The 27072-nt window shown below is 42.3% G+C and overlaps 2 protein-coding genes across 4 annotated transcripts; both read right to left on the bottom strand.

Moving 5' to 3' along the window:
• qsox2 (quiescin Q6 sulfhydryl oxidase 2) lies at nucleotides 1–16415 on the bottom strand. Its single transcript, XM_048988405.1, has 12 exons — nucleotides 16111–16415; nucleotides 12037–12137; nucleotides 11686–11734; nucleotides 11175–11280; nucleotides 10973–11063; nucleotides 10542–10687; nucleotides 9793–9936; nucleotides 8830–8959; nucleotides 7904–8026; nucleotides 6872–7022; nucleotides 5804–5992; nucleotides 1–2836 (listed from the first exon to the last, which is right to left on the bottom strand). The coding sequence occupies exons 1-12, from the start codon at nucleotides 16373–16375 to the stop codon at nucleotides 2361–2363; spliced, it is 1971 nt and encodes a 656-aa protein (XP_048844362.1). The 5' UTR covers nucleotides 16376–16415; the 3' UTR covers nucleotides 1–2360.
• A 301-nt stretch (nucleotides 16416–16716) lies between these two features.
• On the bottom strand, nucleotides 16717–26148 carry LOC125716057 (uncharacterized). 3 transcript variants are annotated; one of them, XM_048988294.1, is made up of 7 exons: nucleotides 25671–26148; nucleotides 24815–25080; nucleotides 20843–23286; nucleotides 20219–20461; nucleotides 20009–20149; nucleotides 19117–19242; nucleotides 16717–18391 (listed from the first exon to the last, which is right to left on the bottom strand). In XM_048988294.1, exons 1-7 carry the CDS (start codon nucleotides 25691–25693, stop codon nucleotides 18173–18175), a joined length of 3462 nt encoding a protein of 1153 aa, XP_048844251.1. In that variant the 5' UTR covers nucleotides 25694–26148; the 3' UTR covers nucleotides 16717–18172. The 3 variants fall into 3 exon arrangements, with proteins under 3 accessions (XP_048844251.1, XP_048844258.1, XP_048844266.1); XM_048988301.1 differs by having other exon boundaries at nucleotides 16717–18286; XM_048988309.1 differs by having other exon boundaries at nucleotides 21017–23286.
• Nucleotides 26149–27072: the final 924 nt, after the last annotated feature.

Raw genomic sequence — 27072 nt, 5'->3', positions numbered from 1 at the left:
CACTCTTGCATGTTTTAATTTCCAAATCACAGTAATCACACATCAATTTTATACAAAAAATCCTAAAAGTCCACTGAAATAGGAAGCAGCTGTACAGAAAAAATGGCCAAATTATTTTAATGAAAAATAAATTACAAAAAAAAAAAAAAAAAAACTCCTACTCCAAGCAGGTAACTTGAAGCAGCTCTAAAAAGGCCACCTTACAACCAGCGGGAAAGGAAATCTGTTTTATTCTCCTCTTAGAAAGAACCAAATTAACTTAGAGCTTCAGAGGAAGCTGACCGCAGGGCAGGTCTGTGCTGCTTACGCCATGCCCTTTAACGCAAAGAAATCAAGATTCACACGTGCGAAAAAGAAGCCAGTGGAATACTTAGCACCGACTTAAAGTACAAGGTTGGAAATAAAACTATTCCTCATACAGAAGAAAGGTACATTTAAACAAAAATTTCTCTGCAGCCCCACCAAATGCAGGTGCCAAGCCAGTATAGCTGTTCAGGCATGACACTGCCAATGTGTAAAATACATTATTTTATTTTTAAATAACTGTAGTGATTTAAATGAAAATACATTCAATTTACTAAATTAATTCACTTACTATAATCATTTAAATAGATAAAAAACAAAGCCTTTTCTTTTTGCTTATTAAAAAAAATGGAATAAATATATTTAAACCTCAATTGAGAACTGAAGACCTGGTTCTATGGCTTTGCCTGCAGAAATTATTAGCTTGTTTCTTGTGTTTCATTTGAGAAAAGACTGGTCCTGCCATGTTAACAAATATGCAAAAGCCATTTGGAAAAGGAAATCTCTTCAGAATGCTTAAAGTGTCCCACTATCCAAACCAGGCTCTTAGAATTGGATCCAAAATCAGGCCTGGTCAGAGGTGGCAGTTTTGAATCGTTATTTTAAAATTACAAGAAACCTAGTGTAATAATTCTTGACGATGCTCACACTCGGGCATGGTCACAAAAATAAAATTTACATCTTCAATATGATGGATTTAACCAAAGCAGCAGAGACCTCTGAACAGCAGTGACAATATTTCCAAACTTCATTTTATCACCGGAATAACCACTGTACCTTAAATATAAATTACACTTCCCAAAATATTCCTTATCTTGTCATAAAGAAGGCCTCTTATAAAAATAAGTATACTCGTAAGGCAGCCAGATCAGAGATATTGAAGTTAAACTAGATTTTATTTTGCATTGCAAGCTTTAAATAGCATCTGTAGTTTTTAAAAACATGTTCATCCATCCATCCATCCATCCACCCACCCATCCATCCATCCATCCATCCACCCATCCATCCACCCATCCATCCATCCACCCACCCTTGGACAGAGCCACAAGTGACCCAGACTCTACCCCAGTCAGGATAGGACACTAAGTATGGGGTATACCTGGAAGGGGTGCCAGTTCTGGATGGGATGTCAGTGCTGGACAGAACGCCAGGCATGTATCCACATACACTCACACTACAGCCAGTATAAAGACAGTGACTAGACTAACGGCTGTCTTTACACTGCAGGAGAAAATTCATGTGATAGTAAGAACATACAAGCTCCACAAACACGAAGTCGATGTGGGACTCAAACCCAGTCCTGGAGATAAAGAGGTAAAAGTGTTACCCACCAAGTCACCATGCTGCCTACAATGTTAAACAAATTACACTAAAACTAAATTTATGGACAAGTGGTTCAAACTATTAACCGTTAGCATATTATAACTTTTGAATGCTTAGGACGAACAGGAAGGTAACGCGAACTGAACACCGTCATGCCCCGTGAGGCCTGTCCGATCTCAGTAACTTAAGGGCTTTTCTTCTACAGCACAAATCAGCCTGATCCTTAAACCTCACATATTCTGCTGTACATGTGGACAAATCATCTTAATGCCTTGATAGATAATCATACTACTAATGGCTCAGGAGAAATTTCTGGAATTCATATGGCAGATATATAAAATATTTAAAAAATTATGTTATGGAGTGGTTAAACTACGGAAAAAGACAACCAAGAAGGAAGAAGATGCTGTAATGAGGGGCATGGTCTAATTACTACCATTTAAAAACTACCATTTAAAATTTCGTCACAAATATGAGATTCTCCATAATATTCGTCAAAATGATTCATTTTACACTTCCCATATTTATGTCTCTCTGAATCAAAAATTCGCTGAATGTCCACGACTGTCTACTAAAACTGTCACTACAGGAAGGGTTATGAGGTATCCTGCTGTAGCTTCTGGAAAACCCGTCAAGTCTCATTCACTTATATTGAAATCCACTTCAGCTGCTACATTTGGTTAAAAAAATGAGAGAGGGTGGAGTCCCAGTCTCCCAACCACCTGGACCGTGTGCTATACGTAAAGACGGCTGTGCTTCAGTTTCCACCGCTTGGACCGCATGCGAAAGAAGAAGAAAACGACCATGAGGAAAACACACGAGAGTGTGTAGAGGAGCACGCAGAGACTCATGTCCAAACTGGAGAAGCCGAGGACCAGGAAGGTCATGCTGGGCTTGGGTTTTGGCTGGGCGTCCGCATGCACCTCTCCACGCACGGCGGGGCTGAGCCTCAGGACGGCTGCGTCCGTCTGGTCAGGTGGCGGCCGCCGCTCGACTGCCTTCCCGCTCTGGCCCGCCAGTGGCTCCAGACTGCCGTAGCCCATGGCATACTGTGGGGAAATGTTAGAAGCTCCATAGTGTTGCTTTAAGAAGTCCAGGACGCGTTCTTCATTCCAGATGTGAAGGCCTTTCTGTTCCTCATGGCAGGCCAGGCAGAGGTCTGGGGTGGGCCACTGACTCTTGGGAGAGTGCGGGTCTTCACTTAAGGTACCTGAAAATACAAAAACGGCAGTCAAAAGCAACTTAAGTTGTATACATTTCAAAGACGATCCTAATGTTTACGTTTATCAATAGATTGGTGGAAACATTTCCTTGCTGCTAGAAAAAGCAGCACTGCAGAAGAGGCTGACTATGTACAAATTGCAGTAACTGTAGCAGCCACAGATACTGCCACCTGTTGCTTCAGCAAAGACTTATAATTGCATGGGTATACAATTATGCAAGTGACAAGGTGTTTCTATACAAGGAGACCCCATTCTCGGACATCAGGCTTGCACTGTATGCATGTCATGATCAATCACAGAGCTTTCCAAGCAGCCTAGTGCATGGGATGAGGGCACAAACTATCCATCTAATATCCTAACCATCAACGCAGCGTCCACCTGCGTCTGAGATGGCATACTACAGTGCCATCAAAGCAGCGTCCACCTGCGTCTGAAATGGCCAACCGCAGTGCCATCAAAGCAGCGTCCACCTGCGTCTGAAATGGCAAACTACAGTGCCATCAAAGCATCGTCTACCTGCGTCTGAAATGGCAAACTACAGTGTCATCAAAGCAGCGTCCACCTGCGTCTGAAATGGCCAACCGCAGTGCCATCAAAGCAGCGTCCACCTGCGTCTGAAATGGCCAACCGCAGTGCCATCAAAGCATCGTCTACCTGCGTCTGAAATGGCAAACTACAGTGCCATCAAAGCAGCGTCCACCTGCGTCTGAAATGGCCAACCGCAGTGCCATCAAAACATCGTCTACCTGCGTCTGAAATGGCAAACTACAGTGCCATCAAAGCAGCGTCCACATGCGTCTGAAATGGCCAACTGCAGTGCCATCAAAGCAGCGTCCACCTGCGTCTGAAATGGCCAACTGCAGTGCCATCAAAGCAGCGTCCACCTGCGTCTGAAATGGCAAACTACAGTGCCATCAAAGCATCGTCTACCTGCGTCTGAAATGGCAAACTACAGTGCCATCAAAGCAGCGTCCACCTGCGTCTGAAATGGCCAACCGCAGTGCCATCAAAGCAGCGTCCACCTGCTTCTGAAATGGCAAACTACAGTGCCATCAAAGCAGCGTCCACCTGCGTCTGAAATGGCAAACTACAGTGCCATCAAAGCAGCGTCCACCTGCGTCTGAAATGGCAAACTACAGTGCCATCAAAGCAGCGTCCACCTGCGTCTGAAATGGCAAACTACAGTGCCATCAAAGCAGCGTCCACCTGCGTCTGAAATGGCAAACTACAGTGCCATCAAAGCAGCGTCCACCTGCGTCTGAAATGGCAAACTACAGTGCCATCAAAGCAGCGTCCACATGCGTCTGAAATGGCAAACTGCAGTGCCATCAAAGCAGCGTCCACCTGCATCTGAAATGGCAAACTACAGTGCCATCAAAGCAGCGTCCACCTGCGTCTGAAATGGCCAACCGCAGTGCCATCAAAGCAGCGTCCACCTGCGTCTGAAATGGCAAACTACAGTGCCATCAAAGCAGCGTCCACCTGCGTCTGAAATGGCCAACTGCAGTGCCATCAAAGCAGCGTCCACATGCGTCTGAAATGGCAAACTACAGTGCCATCAAAGCAGCGTCCACCTGCGTCTGAAATGGCCAACCGCAGTGCCATCAAAGCAGCGTCCACCTGCGTCTGAAATGGCAAACTACAGTGCCATCAAAGCAGCATCTACCTGCCACAGAAATGGCCAACCGCAGTGCCATCGAGGCAGCATCCACAGGTGTTTACAACAGCCCATCAAGGTAGGATTCACCTTTGTCTGGCCAACAGTGGTCCCATAAAAGTTGCACAGAATCATGAAAGCAGAAACCATGGGGAACTCGCATAAAGGAAGCCAGTACTTTGAGATGCTAATGCTGTGACACAAAGGTCAAAAGCAGGGTGCAGTCACTGGACAGAGCACACAATGGCTCTTCAGTTAGGCCCGGGGGTTTCATGGCCCAAAGTGTCCCTTGTGATTTGCAGTGGTCTGACACCAATAATGGTCTTTCTAGATCTCACAACTACCCAGGGTCAAATTGACCCCAAAGGCACATGTCAGGTGACTTATCATAGTAACAAAATTATTGTAGGAGGGTGTAAGAGCTAATACTGGCTGTATAAGCTAGCCAGGGAGACGCTCTGTAGCCAAAGCTCCCGTATAATGGGTGCAATTAGCATACCTGCCATGTGTAGTCTTTACTAACAGACATGACGCAGTCTTTATTGGAGACATACTTTCTGGACACAAATACTACACACATACTATAGGTTAACATTTAATGGTGAGTGACTCTGTAGCCAGAGCTCCCATATGGTACTGTGAGAGAAGGATCTGTAAACAGATTTCTCATGCATCTTCTGCTGGGTATGCAATAATTTGACTTTGTTTACAGCTGCAGATCCTGATTCGAGGATAAGCTAGTTTCAAACCGTGTGAATATTGCTTTAATGGCCAAATGCGATTTCTGTGCAGTACCACTGCCCAGGATGAACGGGATTACTCAAAAGATAAGAAGCCTAGAATTAATCAGAACAACCCAGAAATAACTAAACAACAAATAACAAATAAAGTGTTCCGGAATAAAACCTATAAATAACTAACTAAATGTGACTCCACTTATTTTTTTTCCTTTACCGTGCAAGTAATTTTTCGGTAGCGTGCAGAAATACCTACGCACATTCACTCATTTGCTGTCCAAGTGGAATCCATCACTGGGTCAGGGAGTGGTTCTTTAAAGCTGTTACACTCACATGCTTTACAGAGCTACTAAACAAATGACTAAGCATTGAGCACAGGAGTTGCACACTCCCTTCTGTCGTACTCTGCTGTGCTCTCTCAGCGCATTCTTCCTCTTCAAAAGAATCAAAACTCTTTCCTAAGGGGTACTATAACATGCAGGGAGGACTTCACAGATCCATACTCATACGCTGCCTGCGTATGAGTGTAAAGTTGTTCTGGAGCCATCAGGCTCTTTTACCTGCCAGTCTGTTGTTGACCTGATTGTGTTTTCTCCACAGCCACAGTATGGCCTCATCCAGGGTCTTGATCTGCTGAAGAGACTCTTTGGCCATCTCTTCGAAGTGCTCGCCACACTCCCGGCAGCCGAAGAAGGTCCGGATATACCTACGCATCGTCTGCAACACCGCCAAGGGGTCCTCCTCAAGGCCTGGGAGACATGACTGAATCAGTCAGAGAGCCACCAAGAGATGTTCTGCAAAAACCTCACAGCTGGGGGTAGGGAGGACCACTCATGAAAAGAAGCATACAGATGCTAAAGTAATGCTCAGACAAATAGAAAATTAAAAGGTAAGAGTTTGCATAAAATAAACCATAATACAGAATAAGGGAGTAATGGACTAAAAGAAGGATTATAATCTGTGGTGGAAGACCCCAGTAAGGGCTATAGAGAACAAACATAAGACCCAGATTTAGCCAGGGATCTGAAAATACATGTGCAGCTTAGACTGGTTGATCAGAAAGCAGTCCAGATATAATGCTTCAACCAAATCCTTTTTCGATTCTTAACCATCCCAAGCCCCTAAATCAGACATCTTATGAGACGAAGAGCTCAACGAAAAACAGACAAAGATGAACTGCGGCCATCTGTCCAGAGAACAAGTAGGCCAAGCTCAAAACAAATGGGCCACTATGTTTTCTGGAGGTCGTCTTTCATGGCACATTTTTTGCCTGGATGCCCCTTCACAGACTGATTTGCAAAAAGTGTAAGAAACGTGTGAATCAGCAGACTGTTTTAATTATGAATTCAATCATTTCTCCCGAAAACGACTGAACAACCACTGCACAATTATGCAACTACGAAACCTTTTTCCACAAGGATTAAAGTGACTAAACACTTGCATGTTTTACACTTCTATTTTTACAGTTCATTCATTGCTCACATGTATTTGAGCCTTGGGGGACAGTATTCATCATGCCCTCTCATGTGATTTTGCATGGCTACTTGCAAAATTTAAAGGAAAAGAACAAACATCCTTGTAACACATAATTCTGCACTTCCACATGTTCCAAACAAGATGATTCTTACCAGTGTTGGCCAAGGCATCAGGTCGCAGGGCTGCCTGCACAGTCAGAGTGTGGAAGAGAGTCCACAGGGAGCAGGGGTATCCTCTCAGCTCCGGCTGGCTGCCCTGGCAACTGACCCACTGCAGCTGCTCGCTCAGGAACATCCCAGCGATCTATGATGCGAAGACATACTGTATGCTTACAAGTCGATCCCTGCTGCCTACAACCTGCACATAAGTGTCATTTGTTACCAGCAAGCTTTGCCCTTGTTCACAACAAGCTGTACCCTTGACTTACACGACAGGATTACCAGCACTGAAGGTCATTGTCCTTAACCTTTGAGATTTAGGGTGTAGTCACACTAGGTGACCCATACAATGCCTGAGCACATTTCACCCAAAAGTCTAGTGTGTTTGACTACTGTGATTGCGCCATACTGTGCCTAGATGCACTTCAGTAGGACTGAAGCATGGCATGCAACTTCACTATCAGGGAAAGTTGTACCCTATAACTGTAGATAAACTTACCGTTTAGTCTAATTTAAGGTACAGAGATGAAAATGATCCCCAAGGTACAAAGCACGAAACATAGCCATGACATCAATGATGCGACTGGCACAGGCATGTGTAGATGTGCACTATACATGAAACGGACCTGGAAGGAACAGACTGCATAGGCTGCATAGGTTTGGTAATGACAAACATTTAACATAGTACTAAACAGATCCCTTTGGTGTGGTATTTGCTGGAAATTTTGGCCAACGACAGTATCTAGGAACAATTCAATACAGTCTGAGATATTTGGTAAGGATGATTAAATGAAAATCACTGCGCTGCATCCTCGATAAATCAATAACAGGGCTGTGTGTCATCTGTTATCCTTGTCTATCCAGAGGAAAGCAGCTGGTTTGGATGCACTATGAACTGCAATACAGTAGACACTTTCACACACTGTTGCATGATATTGCTCTTGTTGAAATGCTATGTTAAGATGCTAACTCCAACCCCAAGTCAAACCACAAGGTTAACTCACAGATGTAGCTCCCAGCACTTACTCTCATCTTGTTGTTGACCAGATCTAGGATGGCGTCATAAGGAATCTTCTCAAGGGGCAAACTGACTAGCCACTCCAGCAAAGTCTCCAGCAGCTTCACCACGGACTGGCGACCAGGAAAAAGCTGTGCAATGAAATTTCACAGCTGTTAAAACTATAACCAAAGAAAAAAACGGATCAGATAAAAGAGCAAAGATCAATTTGTGATTCTCTAAATCCAGGCCAGTTTGCTATAGCCTAATCCACACCCACTTAGGAACAAGTTGTTTTTACTCTTTATATTAATCTTTGACAGACTTTAAGGTTATGGCATCAGTGTGGAACCCGGACATGCGTGCAGGACCTTAATTCCGAAGCCCTCAAACCCAGGATGCCCTCATGTCACCTTCCTATTAAAGTAGGCCAAGAACCAGGAGAGATAATAAGCTAGCAGTCTTCAGCAGTGAACTAAGCTTAGGGGTTGGCCCATGCCCCCAGCCCTACCCCACAGTAGCATCTTACAAGGGCTAGGAAGCCCAGTAGGTGGCCAGCAAAGCCAAAGCCCTCTTCTAGCCTAATGCCTCAGCTCTCCAGATTAGACAGGGCACTTTCTTCAAAGGAAAGGAGGCCACAGAGGGATAAGAGCTTTTACTCTAATTTGCACTGATATTCATGCCCCCCCCCCCACTCATGCTCCCCACAAGCACCACCTCATTGAAATCACATACACATTTCATCCAAATGTAAGACACCGGCAACTTCTGAAGCAAAGTTTTCCTTTCTTGCAAAATAACACTAACTTCATAATTCTTCAGGTCCAGGAGATAAATTTAGACAGATTTTTGACAGTTGAGTATACAATGGAAATCAGTGGTGAACCCCGCATCCCACACAGCTCTAGGAGCCCGGTGAAGCGGCTCTAAGGGGAAACCCAAACACAGATGCTACCTTGGCAACCACCGTAACAAAATCTTTGAATGTCTTCAGCTCGTCTCCAGTGAGGGTCTGGTGGCTGGCCAGCTCGACTCTCAACAAGTAATGCAAACCTGATTCCATGTCTACCATGTACACTTTAGACCTGGGGGGGGGGGCGGGAGAAAAATCAATAAAAATTTTATTAAGCTAAATCATGCATTTCAAAAATATATTCTACTTTAAACAGCAGAACAATTTTAGTACTAATATAAAACTCAAGAAAATGACAAAAAATAATGTACCTATTATGAATGGACTGGTTCAATATGTATGTTCAATATGCTGCAATGTCCTGATAGGTGGGTGCCACCATACAATATAGTATGTAAAGAAAAATGTTAACTATAAATGTTATTCAGAAAACACAGTAAGGGGGCCCCCTATTGGTGACTTTGACCATAACAATATTCATAACAATAAAAAAAATGTCTTTGGCAATTAAGACAATTAAAAAAGACAAAACTATTCCAACCGTATAAAAGCTGAAATAAAAACCCGACATTTACTTTCAGAAAACACAGCGAAATTATAAAATGTCATAAAAGAATGGGCTGTGATTAAAAGGTTGTAAACTAACACCATATATTTCAAGTTAAGACCATATCAACCGTAAGCCTTAAAAGAAGAATGAACATTATTCAAGTATTTGTCTGAGAGACAACTCACACATAACCCAAAAAGGCAGGGCATTTCTAAAAATGCAGCAGTCATGCGCCCTACCAACTCAGCCTGAAGATCACTAATACACCACATGACCAGAAGGTGGCATCAGATCACTTACCCATTTAATGAGCAACAAGGCCAATTAATATTGGACAAATGACAAGCACCAACATCACTATCGATTAGTGCAAACCTGCGTGTAACTCTAGACTCTTCTCTAAAAAGTTTGCAAGGGCCTAAAGGCAGATGGGAGGAGAGAACAGTTGTGCTCACTTGTCAAAGTCCTTCCACATCTCTGCAGGCTTCTGTCCTCTGCTTCCAGACACCACAACCCCCTGGGCAGAGGAACCCCGCTTCCTGTGCACCCCAGGGAGGAGCTTGAGGTACGAGGAGAAGAAAAAGCGCTGACTCTTCTTCCTGTGAGTGGAGGAGCAGAACTGAGATGAGTATAGTGCCTAGATGTGCAGGACAGCTAGGGGGTGTGTGAAGGGGGTGTGGGAAATGACAGCCGCAGAGACGTACGAACATCTTTCTTGATCTTCCTACGAAAATAAACCACAAAAAAGAACACTGACATGCAACGATTATCTAAAGCTGTAGTTCCATAAATAACTATTAAGGGGACTGCAGCTATACATAGAATTGCCACAGTTCAGGAAGACTTTAAAAGAAATTGTGATGAAGCAGAATTCAATGGCCTGATTCAGGATATTAATTTCAGTTTCTATACTTGGGGGAATGAAAGACCAAGTTTTATTTTAAAACTTTCAATCAAGTCAAAATATTGCAGTCAAATAAGTCAAAATGGGGTCAAATAAAATTATTATTCAAACATTTTCAAAAATAATGAAGATTCCCAAGACCTATATCAAAAGATTAAAAAAACGTCTTAATTTCGGTGTGGCCTCACATGTCTTAACTATACAGTACGATTAGTCAAGCGCACCTCTCAAAAATAACTAAAAAACTCCCACAACTGGCATACATCAGGAAGATGGTACTGGTGTAATCAGGTAACTTACACGTCCACAAGCACATGTGATCCATTAGGGTACAGCAGATACACAGCTGGGACTGAGCTAACACCCAGCCTGTCCAGAAGGGCTGTATCCAAATTCAAGGTTCTCTTCACAGTCATACCCCCATACATCATCAGGTCCAACATCACCTGAGCCCAAAAACATTTTAACCAAGTTACACCATGTGCGAATGCAGCTTCAAACAAGCCATATTTCAGATGCTTTGTGAAATGGTCATGCTAAATGTGCAGTCCTCAGTGGAGAGTGTCAAAGGCTGAACCAAGCGGAGAAAACCCAAATGGTAGCAGAGCTGATGACAGGGTCTTTAATGGGTACAGGCCTAAATTTACAGCTAGTTCCACTGGTGTTATTTTAAGTATATCAGCACATAGACCCAGAACCTACAAAACAAACAAAGAAAAACAAAAGAATACCTCTCTGCCGATGTAAGAATCTTCTTCCTCTATGATGACGGCAGTGTAGTGGTCAGCTTTCTGCCCCACGAGAGAAAGGATTTCAGCCGACCTGCAATCAAAAACAGAGGGTACGTCTGACATCTTGGAGATGTAGTCCGATTCCATATCTATCCATTTAGCAATATTTAGGAAAGAATGCATCAATTCAAGCACGTGGTACCTGGAGGGCTCCAGAGGGGGGCAATGTGGAGGCCAGACCTCCTGCGTGTGGTTCTGGAGGAAATTCACCATCAGCTGCCTTACAGTTTGCAATTCCCTGTCTGGTCCTGTGGTGGAAGAAAATGATTTGCCAGTGACAACAATATCCCATCAACGCACCAACTTTATTCATCTCACAACGGCAACATGGATTCAGTGTCAGACAAAATAAGTAGTACTATTATAGAATTGCAGTGCCTCATACAAGAAACCCTCTTCAACCCTATATTCAAAGCTTTGTGGTCTAGTCTTTATCCATTATAATAAACTATCAAAATAAAGCAGTGTTATATATTTTAATGGGAATGAAAGCAAAACCAGTGATACTTCTGGGGGGATCTGATATACAATATAACGGATATATCGTTCAGTATTTCCAGAAGAAGCTTCTTTGCTAAAGACCCTTGTGCAGCAGAAACCAAACTTGTAGGCCATCACCAACTTGTCAGAATATATTTTACAGAGAAACTCACCCTTGTAGGCTTTTCCGATATCAAAAGTGCTGCTACGTGCTTTGAAATACTGTGGGAGATTAAAAAATAAACCCATTAACAGCAACATCTTAGAAAGCGAAAAAATGAAATAGAAAATATCCAAATCATTACAATCTTATGAGGGAGAATCAAAAAGTAACAGCAACCTTTATGGTTACCACATAATTTTCAAAATGCCTGTTTTTTTAACCTTGTATAAATGTTTTTGACTTACTACTACTAGGTACCAATGTAATTGCAAGAACAGAAACCACATTTTTCCATCCATAAAAATACATTGAAATGAGTAGATAAAATGGTGACAGGCACATGTCCATGTTTAACACATACCCTGAAGGTTGGGTAGAACTGAATGCCAAACTCTTTACAAATATCAAAGTTCTTTTCATCAGCACAGTCCAGCACTCCTATTCTTATGGCCTGCTCCCAGTCTATAAATAGGGGGAAAAAAACATACAAAATATGTACACGGAACCTCAAGGCAATTAAAAAAACATTCCTGCATTTATGTTTTCTCCACCAAATTCGTGCACAGAGAAATTAAGCGACATACACTAGCAAAACAAAAGCAATACAACCTGAACACGTCTTTCTCACTAATGGAATCCCTGATACACGAGCTGTAGCTGTGAACGAGATAGCCGGCACTGCTTTCATTGCATTTATTTATTTAGCAGATATTTTTTCCCCAAGGCGACAAACAAGAGAAACGAGTTTGGCTCTTGCAAGTTGCAATACCACCAGCTTTTTGAGCAACTTAACTTACAGCCAGTCTGATCAGACTTGCATTTGTTAGGCTGTTGGTTTGTCTCCCCTTAGCTCCGTAAATGTATAGTTCACACATGTTTCTGGGGTTTCTCTTCGCACAAAGAAATGTTATCCCTAAATTGCACATATATGACAGTGTGCGAGTGTGTGGCATGTGATGGACTGGAATCCAATTCAATTCCATTCAATTTCAGGACCTTGATGTCTGGTGTAAGATCATTAAAAATCTAATTAAAAAAAAACAACTATAAGAGCTAATATAACAATGACTACAGATAATGAACACAAAAGGACAATATTATAAATCACGGATTACATAAATTGCCTTCTGTAATAAACTATGCAAAAATATCAAATTTAAGTCTGTTCCCATATCTTCAGTCTTAGCTGTTCATTATACTGTTCAGCATGCAAATCGTAAAAGCTTTAAGAGAAGATCTTTGTAACAATATATAAAACTGTAGCACTACTTATACAAGAGAGCAGAATGAACAGAATTCTACAGCCGATGGGTTCATATGAAACTCTGCCCTTTACTCTGGAATGGGGAACAATGAGGAATCCAACAGACAGGTGAGCTAAGCAGGAGGCTTATGGAGCTGGCTGTTAGTGTTTATGATATTGCAGTTAGCGGTTCATTAAGAAGCGGGTAGATTTACCGATATCTCTGCAGACTCATCAGGAAGCGTCGCAGAGCTGTGTGTTTTCCCACAGTACAGAATGTCGGCAACCCGGTTAGACAGCCATTTCATGCACGTACACAATCGAGGCTTAACAGAGACACTGCAAGCAGGCGAAGCGACAGATGGACAGCTTTTCAGGGGCAAGACAATATGAACAGGCAAGGCACTGGGGTGGGCTTTTTTTAAACTAGAAGCTTGGGGCGTGTGGCTGTAGAGGGCCCCTGTGCTGTTGTCCTCCACCTGTCCCCCATGCAGAACACACTCCTAACAGAGTGGGGGAATGCACGTCGAGGTCAATGTGGGACAAAGGGGCCAGCTGACCCCAACGGAGAGAACAACAGCTGGCAGGCAGTCACTAGTGAGCCAGCCAAACGACAGCTTGCTCTCACAAAGGCACACAGGAAAGTCTACACAAAGTCTGCAGCAGCCATAGCTCTCAGAAAGAGGACTCCCTTGGTCTCCGTATCTGTAGAAAAGAAAAGGCAACAGTGGGCCTGAACCACAAACATACACATATCTAATGTGAGTCAATGCTCTGGTGAGCCCAGCTTTATGAATCTCTGCACTCACAAGAGCAACATCAGAAAGACTAATAAAAAGTGTGTAAAAGTTCCAAAAACAAAAAGGCAGCAGTAAATTTCCTGAAAGGAACAAAATGCGTATAAATAGAAAATTCAACTAAACAACTGTTTTCCAAACAACTAAGTTAGCAGTAAGTACTCCAAAGATTCCACCATTGTTACCATTTTCCAACACATATACTTAAGGGGGAACAAAAAAAAACTGTGGAATCCCACACAGGAAAGATCACTTAGGGTATCAACTCTTAACACACCATAATTAACTGAGGAATGCCTTGAGCACAGTGGTTCTCAGTGTGTTTGGGTGTCTAGAGGGACGGCAGAGTGAAACCCTACAAGAAGGGACCACCAGATCCCAAAGCCAGCATTCTCCTCAGCACCAACCACGTTTTAAGGCGGGGTCCTAGCAGTAAACTCTTGAACCTCAAGAAAAACACCAGACTCAAGCCTCAAGCCATAAAATTACGGAGGGCTTTGAAGGCTAAGGACAATAAAGGCAGAGGAAGTCCTTCACAAAAGACTGCAAATACTATACCCAATAATGGCCCTGAAGGGAAATAAAACTCAGAAATGCGCCTCAACAGCAAGCCAGATATCATTGACTGTCATGGCCAAACCTGCAGAGCTCTTGACAGTGGATGAGGACTGTGACCCACAAATTATGTTACTCCTGTAAAAAACAAGATAAGCATGTGCTGGATGTTTACAGTCTGCTCTTCTTACTTCGTAATCCTTCGGCTTTTCTGGGAATTTATCATAAAAATCTCTACATAAATGTGAATGGATTAAAAAAGTATATATATTATGAACCAGATATTATTCTTCTTACATATCTATTCTTTCATAGGTGCCAGCAGTGACAACACTGACAGGGAGACGTGACCAGAGGCAGCCTGAGTCATTCCTGGGTACCGACGACCTGGTTTGATGCAAGCGACCCAAGGCCGTGCATCAAAAGGTAGGAGCGGGCATATGAAACCAGTCAGAGGCTGCGTCCTTCACAGCGCATTATCATCGCCGCTCGTGCCTCACAGCTGTGAGCGACGGCCTCCACGTGCTCAGCAGCTTTGCTCCACTAAAAGGCAAATGTGAGGCCGCTGCTTCCCACAGGTAATATCATGAGCCCCCCAGTGCCTCTGCAACTCTAAATCAGATGGAAAGAAGGTCAAGTCCCGCTTCTGTGACCACAGCACGGTCCAGTTTCAGGAAGGACCTCGCGCAGGTCTCTTGATTTCAGTAACAGAAATAAGTCCTAAACAATGATGCGCTGTTTCCAAGTTCAACTATTTCGATTTAATCTTAGAAAGGTAATCTTTTGAAGTTCCAGCATGCCAGAGCTTTTTATGAGAATGGGGGAGCACAATACTGGGCACTGTTCTTAGTGTATCGGGGGTTAGTGGGGGCAAATGTATGGAAGGCAAAAGAAGGCAAGGAAGGAAGGTAGAAAGCTAATCATTAAGAGGTTGTCCAGAGCACACATTAGTAAGGGAACTATAAAATCTGAGTTACAATGATATGAACAAGTACAACAAGTCAAACAGTCCCATTGCTATTTATAGAAAGTGCATGATAACTTGATGAGGCATGGCCAGGATGGAATTGAGCATGACAGTTTCATATGTCCTTCCAGAGACACACCAAATAGAAAGACAGACACTTTCAGCTGTATTACTACATTAAAACACAATGCGAACCTTGCATCCCACATATCTTCAAATCATCCTTGAAAAATCACAACATCCAATTAATAAAGCAACAAGGATCCAACTTCGTCAGATGACAGCAAAAGTGTTCTCACTAAAGCCCCACATATGGGTTTAGACTGAACTGTAATTCGCGATTGTAGATAAATAAATCTCATACATCTGCAGTAAAATCAATATGAATAAAACCAATCAAAATGCTAACTCATATGAGTATTAGGACATTAGGCCGATTCATACACGAAATAAGCTTCTTCGATTTTTTACAATGTAAAACTGAGACGCTCAGTACAGGGAGACTTTATTGATCAAGTTAGATCCCTGAGGCAGGTGAATGATGAGGCCTTGAACACAGTGTTGGGGTGTTGGGATGTCTGGTGGGACGGCAGAGTGAAACCCGACAAAGAGGGACCACCAGATCCCAAAGCCGGTCGTCTTACTCAGCATCATCAGCGGTGTCACAGCGGCTCATCCCCCGAAAGCATCTTTACCATACCCGTTTACTCTGAATGAACTGTTTTGGTCCGGTTACACGGAACAAACGCTGGCTAAGCGGGTTAGCAGCTCGTAGTTAATACAGCCACAGCCGGTGTCTGCGTCCGAACATTAGTCCCCGGGCTAACTGGTTGTCCGAAGGCGAAAGGCAGGGACTTAACCACGAACACTCACCTTTTACATCGCCAGCCAGCGCTTTCCAGGTCGGCGAGTACTGGATGCAGTGGCCGCACCACGACGAGTAAAACTGCACCAGCCAGGCGGTGGACGAGTTAAGCAGCGTTTCCTTCAAAATATCGCTCGTCAAAATGGTCAACGGATCTTCCATCGAGTACAGCCGGGCAGCCTGGACCCGCCAGGACAGCAACACAACAAAAAGGCATTTTAATGACCAGGCTAGACCTGAAAGAGCCGAACTTCTGCTCCAGAAACTGGCCATGTCGCTCCCTGGTATGATTATGTGGGGAAAGCTCTGCTCGGAAACGGCTGCACTGCGCATGCGCAGTGTCACGTAGCGTGGCAGTCGCGTGGCTAGGCGTACATTGAGAAGTGGAAAGTACGTTTCCTACATCCATCCATCCATCTAATGTTTGGGTTCATGTGTGTGTCATTGTGTCTGTCCGTCTCACCACATAAGATCAAATTTTACAGCAACGCCCTCATTTGTTTGCTAATTCGCTGATAAAAAATCCTGCAAGCTATAAAGAAACAAAGAAACGGGCGATTTCTCAACTCAGAGGAAAATACACATTTGATCCCAAGAAAAAAATGCACCAGACAGTTGTTGTTGTTTTTTAATGAAAAGAAGAGAATAAATCATTGAGGCAAATTTTACGGGAGTACAAATTTTACGTATGTTAATTAACCCATCAAAGTCCTTGGAGTTAAACAGTAGCGAAATTGGTCGTCATTTCAATTCATTAATGCTATTTTGGTAGATTAATAGTAACAGTGCCTTCACTTAAATGGAACAATACAGCCATCCTCAACAGAGGGATATGTGAAATAGAAGATGCATATGCTGACCGATTGTGTTTGCACTATGAAAACAAGACTGAATCTTATATGATAAAAACTTCCTTAAGGCATATGATACCATTTACGCAAAAAAAACAAACATCAGAATAATATACAAGGTGCCAAACTGGATGTGTACCTTTCAAGGGATTTAATCACGTGTTTTGTTGAATGGTTATAACTATGATCCCAGACCTACTTGGCATGACCATGGCTACCTCAGTCAGAGTCAGAACATTTCCGGATCAGATGCACAGACACATACTTCTTTAATAGATTTATATGATTTGATCTCTTCAGGCACTTTTCAAACTTCACAATCATAAATGATGTGACCTAACTTCTACCGCCTGCTACTTTTTCCATTGTCCACCGAGTTCAGAATTATGCATTCCGGCCCGTCTTAAGATCAACATGCTTGGGCCAATAAGAAACATTTACAGATTTAATTTTGGATTACTTTATGATGACAGATATAACTAAATTAATAAATTTACATAAACTGAAGTTGAATAAGGTACAGAAATATGTTTTTACGAGAGAAAGGGCTCCCATGCAAAATCAGTGCAGAAGAGCATTGATTAAAGGAGTTTTATAAAAATGTAGGTATCTAATCCATGTTTTATGGTTTTCTGGGAAAATGACATACAATAATATAAAGCAAAGCAAAATAGATAAATAATTGAATTAGATTTAACATCACACCTTAGTGTAATAGAATTTAAGTATAAAAATATAAATATAAAGTTAGAAACTACGAAACAAGCTAACAAAAACCAGGAAGCAGCAGGTTTGATCGTGGTTATAGCAAAAACATAGAGTACGACACCATGATGCTGTGGGCTGTACCGTATCCCATTTTATAGCCTTTCTCCCAAAAAATCAGTTTGCCAGAGTAGGTTAATAGAATGTAGCCTATATAGGTGATTATCACGATAAAGTCACCATGGAAGAACACTGGGACGAAAATGAATACATGTGAATCACAAGGAGGTCCCAGTATGAACTATTTGTCTTTCACAAAAAAAAAAAAAAAAAATTAATCATATTTAGCATATAAAACAACAGGGTAAAAAATGATAATTCCATGTAATCCCACATGATTTAATACTGCTTTATATTGCTTTTTATCTAAAATCATTCTACCTCAATTCACATATGGAAGGGAGAGTTATTTGCAGTACATTGACATTTATGAATTATGAGAGGTGTCTCTTTATTACTGTATGTAGTCTTGCTCCCGTTGACCAAATGCAGGTTCGGATGCCTGTATGGCTGGAGGATTGACATTTGAGGGCGCTGCGTAGATTTTGTTTAGGATTGACATAGTGTCCTGCAGAAGGATGTTGAAAATCTCATCAGCCAGTCTAATTTTGACTGCGAGCTGGTCAAGGTTGTAGTCTAGCCACTGAAGTTCTTCTTTATGAAGCTCCTGGATCTATCCATTAACACAGACACAGTCCAGCAAGAGAGAGTACATTTTTAAATTATAAAACAATTCAGAGTTTTGCCGACAAGCTTTATAATTTCAAGTGAACGTATCCATCCAACTGCAATCACTAGTTTTGTGTGTGGGTGGATGTAACTATTTTACTTCGTTTCCACGGGGAAAAAATAGAATATGCGGAGAAAGATCATAGATAATAGTAGCTGTTTTTTTTAAACTGTTTCTCTGCCTTAATATGCGAGTTTATCAGAACTGTTTCCAGTGTCAGCTCAGTAATATCAGTATGTTTTTCCTAATAGCTAAGAAAGTAACAAAATAATGGGTACTTCGTACACTAATTATAATTTTTTTTAATTCCAAGTAATGTCTGTCAGATAAAAGTTATGCCTGATTGATTGTTTCATATTTATGGAATTATTTAACTGACCAATTGACCATAATTACAGATGATTAATGTTTAAAATACTGATTTATAAATGTCTGCGAAATTCATTTACAAATAATAAAAGTAAATAGCACATCTTTGACAAAAATGTCAAATATAACCTTAAACCCCTGATCTACTTACCTTTCTGTTGATTAATATACATGTTATTCCCTGTAGGTAGATATTTTCTGAATGTAATTGTAGATATGCAGATATCTAGTGTAGATATCCTGACATGGGTAATAATGGTGCAGGGCTAGACAGCTTTCATTATCTATAATCTGCATACCAGTATGTAGTCCACTTTGTCCCGCTGCGTGTTCCCATACTTGCACATAACCTGGAGCATTTCTCTCAACTGCACATCATTACGCTCCAGATTCAGCACTCTCTGCACCTCATTTTGGACTGCTGCCTGAAAAAGGCATTAGAAAGGCTACAATAATTATATATCCCGGTCGATATATAATGTAGTAGTGATGGTTCATGTAAATACAGACTAGGTATGTCAGTATAAAGCAGGATTAGAACCCGATGCACATTATCTTTAATGTATTGTTTCAGCACACAAACACTGGGTATTATATTGTGCAGAATAGAGTAGTCAGACCCAACCATCCTTTTTAAATGGGTTAGACAGGCAAAATCTGCCTACTGGAATTCTTATCATTACAGTCCATAGACGGGTCCTCCAGTAATTAGATATTTGATCTTAGTGCCAAAAGATAGCGCTGTCAGTGTCGACAAAGTTCTGCTTTTCTCTGATTCGTTATGTGAAATCAATAGCTAGTCTTGTGTGTGGGTGGATGTTTACTATGAATATGACATGAGAGTCAGCAAATGAACATGAATATCTTAGTAGTAGTAAAACACAAGAAGTTCTATAGACTATACATGTATTTAACTGTATATAACTGTGGTAACAAATTTGGTAGCATGACAATTAGACATTATGATGTTTCAAGTTTTACCTATGTCAATATACTCATTGCCACAATTTATTTTAGAGGGGTTTATAGACTAAAATCAAAAAACAGAAGATGGTAAGAAAAATAAGCTGGTTATTCGTGACAGGGAAACAACTGAAAGTAGTGAAGAGAAAGAAAACTGGAGATTCATTACCTCTATCCAAACTATTAAAATATACTAAGTTTTCTTTTTTCTTTACCGAAAGACTTTACCTTCACATGTGTGAGAGGGGACTTGCTTGGTTGGAGTGTTGCAAGAGATAATGCTTGATTTGTTTGCCATGGAAACCCACATGTGGTTGGATGGTCTCGTGAAATCTCTTCAAATACCTCTGAAGTAAGGTCGTATATGACCTAAAACAAAGGCACCGTTACCATGTCATGTTACCGTTTTCATGCAGCAGCTCAGCAGTTCATACATACCTGTTGGTAAGATCTACGACTCTCCCCATCGATTAAATGGTCAGGGGCATCTGTGATATCAACCTTGCAACTTATAGTTTGACCGCAAAGTCTCTCCACAGCGGCTGCTACAAGATGGCGGATGACCATAGGATCATGTGGCTGGATTTTGAGGTTTACTGAAGATGAGAGGGTGCATTGCCACTGATCGCTGAATTCCAGTTGATTTGCTCTAGTCAGATTATCCTCCCTCTTTTTCACAATCTGCACGGTTGAAAGAGAGAAACACACAGTGCAAGAAAGGGGGCGAAATAAATAAATGCAAATGTATAGAACCCAATTTTCCAGTTCAGAGCCTTATAAAACCTGTTCTAAATAAAACAACACTTATTATGCAGACATGCCAACAACACATTTTTTGATTGTATGCTTACTTAGCTGTACAATCTCAGTAGGCTCATACTAAAATTCTGATCACGAATGTATCTTTAATGAGATTTTTTTTTCCTGAAATTTCTGTTTTGGCCTACATGTATCTTGAGATCCAAAATAGAGTCAAGCTGAGAATTTTAACGAGTTAATTACACATTTCAAATCTGTCTCAAGTTAATAAATAATGTATATCTGCCACTCTACATTACTTACTCTATCAATAATCTGGCTGTCATTTTGGAAGCTTCTCCTCCGTCGAGATCTCCTCCTAAATTCCTGAGCATCCGTCAAGATTTCCTTTATCAAGTCTCCTGCTAATTTCTCAACCAGAGAGTTTAGATCATGGTGGCACTTGCTAAAAAACCTTACTGTTTCTATCTCTCGTACATCAAGGATGGAGTTGTCATGTTGTACTTCTTGGACTGCAACTCCTGGTGCAAAGTCCTTCAGGGAAGTCTGATCAATGAAAGATTCGATAGGTGAGACTAAAATGGGATTTGTCTTGTTGGCACAGAGCTCTAACAGATCCTTCTGTCCCTTCACACATTCAGAAAATTCAGCATTGGAAGGATAAGTAGTTTTTTGGTGGAAATGATCTGATTTGAGTCCATCAAAGCCAGAAAGTGCAAACTTGTTTAATGTGGTGTTATCAATAGATTGTTGAAGCTGGTCACTTGGAGTTTCTGATAGTAGATGATCACATGCCCCTATAAGTTCTGAACAGGTGTTGTTGTTTGGTTCTTGAAGTGGAGTTACATCTTTGCATGTCATTTTGGCACCTGAAGAATCACATCCTAATGGTTTTTTGCTTATATGTTTTCTTTCATTGTGTGTATCACCTGAGTATTTGGCTGCTCTCCATATTTTTTCTTTTTTATCATCACTAGGTGGTTCTTCATCTGAAAAAGGATCATTATGCAAGGTGGACTCCAAGTCTCTTTCGCGTTCCTCGTGTAGAATATCTTCTGCCCTGACAAAGATCCCACAGTTCTTACCACATTTGAAGTACTCCATATCTTTGAAGGTTCCATTGTGATTTCTGGTTGGGCTATCCAATGACACACCTGCCCAGTTCCCACCAGAAAATGCAGGCATTTCTCTATCTTTCCATTGACTGGACACAGAGTGGCAAAACACAACTCCCTCACCTACACTGAACGCACGTTCTGAACAGCCTTCAGCGTCTCCTGCTTCAGAAATAATAAAGTCTAAAAGAGGATTTTTGTCTCGGGTCTTACACCTGTTATTGTCACTTAATTTCTTGTATGAAGAGGTAGTTTCTGAGTTTGTTATTAAGAGGTCTGATTTTAAATCCTCATGATTTATTGCTTTATCTGTTTGTCTGTTTGATTCCTCCTGGTTTACCAAAAAGAGAAAATCCTCAGAGAGAGACGGCAAATCTTCACTTATGATGGATGGGTCCTCGGTTGGACTCTTATTAGGCTGGATTTTTTCGAGGCCTTCAAGAGGAAGAACAAAGTCCTCTTCGCTGGTCCAGGTTATGATTTCACTTGCAGGTGGGGGAGGTTGGTACACATAATTGCCCATGTCTGACCCTGTAACTGTCGCTAATGATGGAAGGAGTTCAGCGCTGCCGTAAGACAGAATCTCATCCACTGGAGACAGGATCTCTGACAGTGTTTCCTCGGAAACCAGGGTATTCCATGAAGGAAAATCCACTGGGTTATTTATCCCTGATTTTTGTCCAAGCATTTGTTTTTCCAGTGATATTGGATCAATGTCAAGAAACAGTTGTTTTTTTTTGTATCGAAAAAAGTTTGATTGCTCTGAGCTTAAAAAATCAGCGCTTTCGAGCTGTCGTATCATGTCTAAATTGCTGTTGTCTCCCCCATTACCCAGTTCATTGTTGAAAACCATTTCATCCCCTGAGGAAACCAGACATTCACTGCTATGGGAGAACGCTTCTGACTTCTCTTCTGTGTCTAAAGGGCCCTCATCGGCAGAAGAACTTTCATGACTGATGTCTATGTCCCCATCACATGTGTCCTGGACTGAAGAACTATGAAAATGACTGGCCATGACAGAAGATATCTCTTGCTCATGCTCTTGCTGTACATCTCCCCCAGCACAAGTTACAAGTGATAAACACTGATTTGCACCAGCTCCTATAGTGCTCCCCCCAAGGTTGATGTTAATAGATGGCACATTTTCCAGTCTTTGGTAGTTCTGACGATTACAGGAAACAGTGTTCCCACTTGTTAAATCGATCTTGCACTCAATGCAAAGATCAGAGCTGGTACCCATTGTGGACACACAATTTTTTTTGCTACAGGGGATTTGATACTTACATTTACTGTCCTCTAAATCAAAGGGCAGATCCTCATCGATATCTGATGAGGAGACCGACACCTCAGAGACATTTATACAGATGGCAACTGCTCTCTGGAACTCAGGGAGTGATGCAAATGAGCCAACAGTTTTTTGAGACCTCCAAGATCCGTCAGGGGAATTGGGCAACGATCTTATTCTAAGAGGTCTTCCAGAATATGATGAGGATGACGATGATGTCAACGATGCCGATGTTGAAGATGATTCATCTCCTGAGGATACATTGCCATTACTTTTCTCCCGAGAGTCACGTTTCTCCTGCAGACATATGTGAGTTTGCTGTGGTGCCTGTCCTCCATTTGCCGGGTCTGAAAAATAAATACTGCATATTGATCACCAGAACACATGGTCAGGCTTAACAAGACTGATGGGATTGTGTCGGCGTCTTCCCCACCGTCACTAGGTCTGAAAAATAAATACTGTACATTGATTACCGGAACATGCACCCCCATTTAACAAGATTAACCTCAGTGTTATGGGATGCGGAGAGCCCTGCATGGCATCCAGCACTAGGACACTGAGACTGCGTAATCAGTTTTAGTGCTTATCATTTATCAACACTGAGATGCTCTTAGCCCATGAATGTGATCAGTACTTAGCGGCGGTTCACACAAAAGGTAGTTTGCTTCTATGGCCAGACTGTATAGAAATAATCATATGAATATAGAAAATATCATACTGATAACAGTTCCATTTTGCATATTAACTAAAAACAAAAGATTATGATACATAATAATTTCACAGCATTAACATACTTCAGGGATTGAGCTTTATTTGATGTGCAGATACAGCAATAGAATGCAAGATATCATCCTGGGGCTGCCATATAATAAATAATATCCATTTAAAATTTTACACCTCTAAACAGTCGGTGGCAGGCGTACACTGTAATGTAGCCCTCATAAATAACATATCAAGGGGATTATTGTACATCCTGGTCTGATCATATGAAATGATGTAATCATATTGTGTTGAAGCCAATAGGAAACACGCAGCTGCTACACAGGTCTCGTGTTCGGTGTGAGTACATCTGCATGGGGCAGTCATTCAGCTGAAAGACAGGCATGAGTCAGCAAGCCTGTCTCTTGACGGTGATTGGAGCCATCAGTGGGACCCCCGCCTTGCCATTTAGAGATGGCAAAAGGAGTTCATGTTTCCCAAGGAGAGGCGATCTCGCTATTTCTCATGTCCCTACCCACCACATACATGGTAAAATGCTTCTGGCAGAGTGTGGCTGAAAAGGGCCTAAATGTCATTGACCTCCTGCTGATAGTAACAACCTAGATGAGCACCAGTCTGATAGATTTGGCAACTGAGGCTCTCAGCTGAAAAATGCAGATTTTTGGGGTTCAGTCTTGTGCGTTTTTATTAATGACTATTGGCTAAATTAAAAAAAAATGCAACATATTATAAGAGGTGTTTTCTGCTGCTATTATAAGCTAAATGAATTTGTTTTATTTGAGTTTTTTTGGACTTTTGAAAATGTCTTTCTTACTAAATGTGGCACCTCTAAAACTGAAGTCAAATTTATAATTTGTAACAGCGTTGCTATGTTAAGGCCTGAGCGTGAGCTATGCTGGCAGGGGTGCCGTACAAATGCTCTGCTGTAAATCTGTAAGGATCTGCTGCTGATTCCCTCAGGGAAATTATGTCAGGATGTATCAAGATGACATCATAAAGCAAGAGCTGTTGAAGTCACCCATTGATACACTCTCTCTATTTCATACAAAGAATGTCTTACTCTTTGTGGTAAAACAAATGTAGTACTACAGCCTAACCCAGTAACCCAATCTGTATGTAAGACACACGATTTACCCCCGGAGGTTTCCCCCTCACCTGTTTCAGTACTGTCATCCATTGTCTTCATCGGCTTATGTTTTTGCTGAAGTGTCCCTTCCTTGCTTTGGAGGGTCTCCTCAGACTTGTCGTGTTTTCTCAAGCTCCTGGGTGAGGTCTTAGGGTAACCAGGCTGTGTGGCCCTGATACCCTGAAGCACATCCGGCTCCATCAGGCCGGCTTCTCCGCCCTTCTTCTCCTTCCCCCAGCTCCACACCTCCTCAGAGAAGAGCCTCCTTAACCCCGAGTCCGTCTTTGCCAAAAACCTGTGTCGAAAGTTTCCAATATCCTAGGTGACGGCGCTGGCTAGATAAGATGGCCCAGTTTTCCTGCTAATCAAGTTAAGTAGTGCTGATAAAAAAATACCACAGGCTGTAAATTCTCTAACCTTGGCCAGGAAAACTGTCCCTCAACAGCTTCGGGTCATCACACGTTTCTGAATAGCTGATACATAACATGAGGCACACTTTCTATGCTGTGCTGTTTACAAGTATCCTGCTCAGAAACGCAGCATTAAAACTCTGCATGTGTATAAATGGCTTCCAAATTGCTACATTTCTGGCAGTTGCCCCCTCAGCTCCGGCAATCTTGCTCTAACCGTGTCAGGAAAATTACAGGCCTGCTTGTATCTAGCTTGGTGCTCCTGCTCTGGCCTCTTTCTTCTCCCCGTGCATCCATGCTCTGCACTCAGGGGGGGGGAGAACCGTAATGTCACCCGCTCTTTAGCGGGACGCACTCCCCAGGGGTCATAGTGGGGAGGGAGAGAATGGCAGAGGCGACGACATGCTCTGAAAATGGATGTGCTGCGCATGCAGAGGAGCAGCACATGCGGTGACAGAGAGAGTGCTCCACCTACCCCGGCTTGCTCATGACTGGCATAGTGGCAGTACTTAGCTGTCAGGGACGCTGCAGCTCACTTCCAAAGGCAGGATGTCCTATAACAGGTTTCCCTGAGCCAAGCTGCCAGTGCACAGCCGCCCCCGCTTTCATTTCAGCTGTGCGGGCTGTGCACGCTGCTGCGTGGAGCCTCCCTCCAGCTGGGCTCTCTTTTAGTTTCTTTCCTGATGCTCTGCCTCTCCTTCCCTGACCAGCCTGCTCCACTCTCCCTCTTTCCCATATCTAAGTCTCTCTCTCTGCACCCTCTCTCTCTCTCTTGCTTTACCTCCCTCTCTCTCTCTCTCTCTCTCTCCCTCACTCACAATCCCTCTCTCTGCTCCTCTCTCCCTCCCTCTCCACTGTCTCTCTTGCTTTCGCCATCCCTCTTCACGACTGCTCTTGCTGCCTCCGTATGAGGCAGCTATCATGCAAGCATGCCGTGCCTGCTCGTCCCCAGAAGGTTATTCTCCCTCATTTTTTTTAGAAATCAACTCTCAGCTGCTTATTGCACCCCGCTGCTTAGCATTTATTCGCAGCTTAAAAGCGAATGAATAGTCCAAAGAACAACCGCACACAGCAGCTTTTCAAAATCTTATTACGTTCTGCCGTACGCGGGCATGTACGGCCAGGCTGATTAAATTTGCTCTGAAGTGCTGCTTCTGAAAGACCTTCCAGCACTTTCTCTTGCCGCTTTGTGATCATTCTCGCCAACAGCTGCATCATCCCAAAAAGCGAAGGTTTCGGTCTTAAAGAAAGATCCCAAAAAGGCTGAGCCCTTAATGTGTTTGTTCATTTACATAGGCGGCTTGCTTGAGGTCGCCGCTCTCTAATGGGTCTTTCATCATACATCAACACTGTTTATGCTTAAAAATGGAACAGTCATGCACTGGATGTCGGTACATAGCCTAGAGAACCGTAGTAAGGGGAACGTGAATATAAAGACACCCCTAGAAATATCACCGTGCCAAGATGGATCACGCTAAAAGACATGCTGGTTCATGACCTGTGCTGCAAATAATACCTAGGAATGACAACTATATGTGAGTTTTATTACAACTGTATATATATTCTACTCCACATCAGTGATTCACAAAGCAGTAGCTATGAGCATGTTCTCCGTATCTGCTTACTCACTCACATGTCTTTTGCGAGGTGTGAGCTGTCCAGGGGTCCGTGCGCATCCCAAAGGCTCTGCCGTGCTGATCCCTGCTCCGTCTGCTCTTCATCGGCCACAGTACCTTGGCTGGCATTTCCTCGGAGGATTCACATGCGCAAAACAAAGGCTATATAAATACCACCCACAATCAGACAAAGAAAATGCTTTATCAATCAATAGAAATATTGATTAGCTTTTACCCATACATCTAGCTAATTAATTAATG

Source organism: Brienomyrus brachyistius, chromosome 2 (genome assembly GCF_023856365.1).
Source record: "Brienomyrus brachyistius isolate T26 chromosome 2, BBRACH_0.4, whole genome shotgun sequence".
Taxonomy (NCBI): Eukaryota; Metazoa; Chordata; class Actinopteri; order Osteoglossiformes; family Mormyridae; genus Brienomyrus; species Brienomyrus brachyistius.
This window is presented reverse-complemented; position numbering and strand designations above follow the sequence as displayed.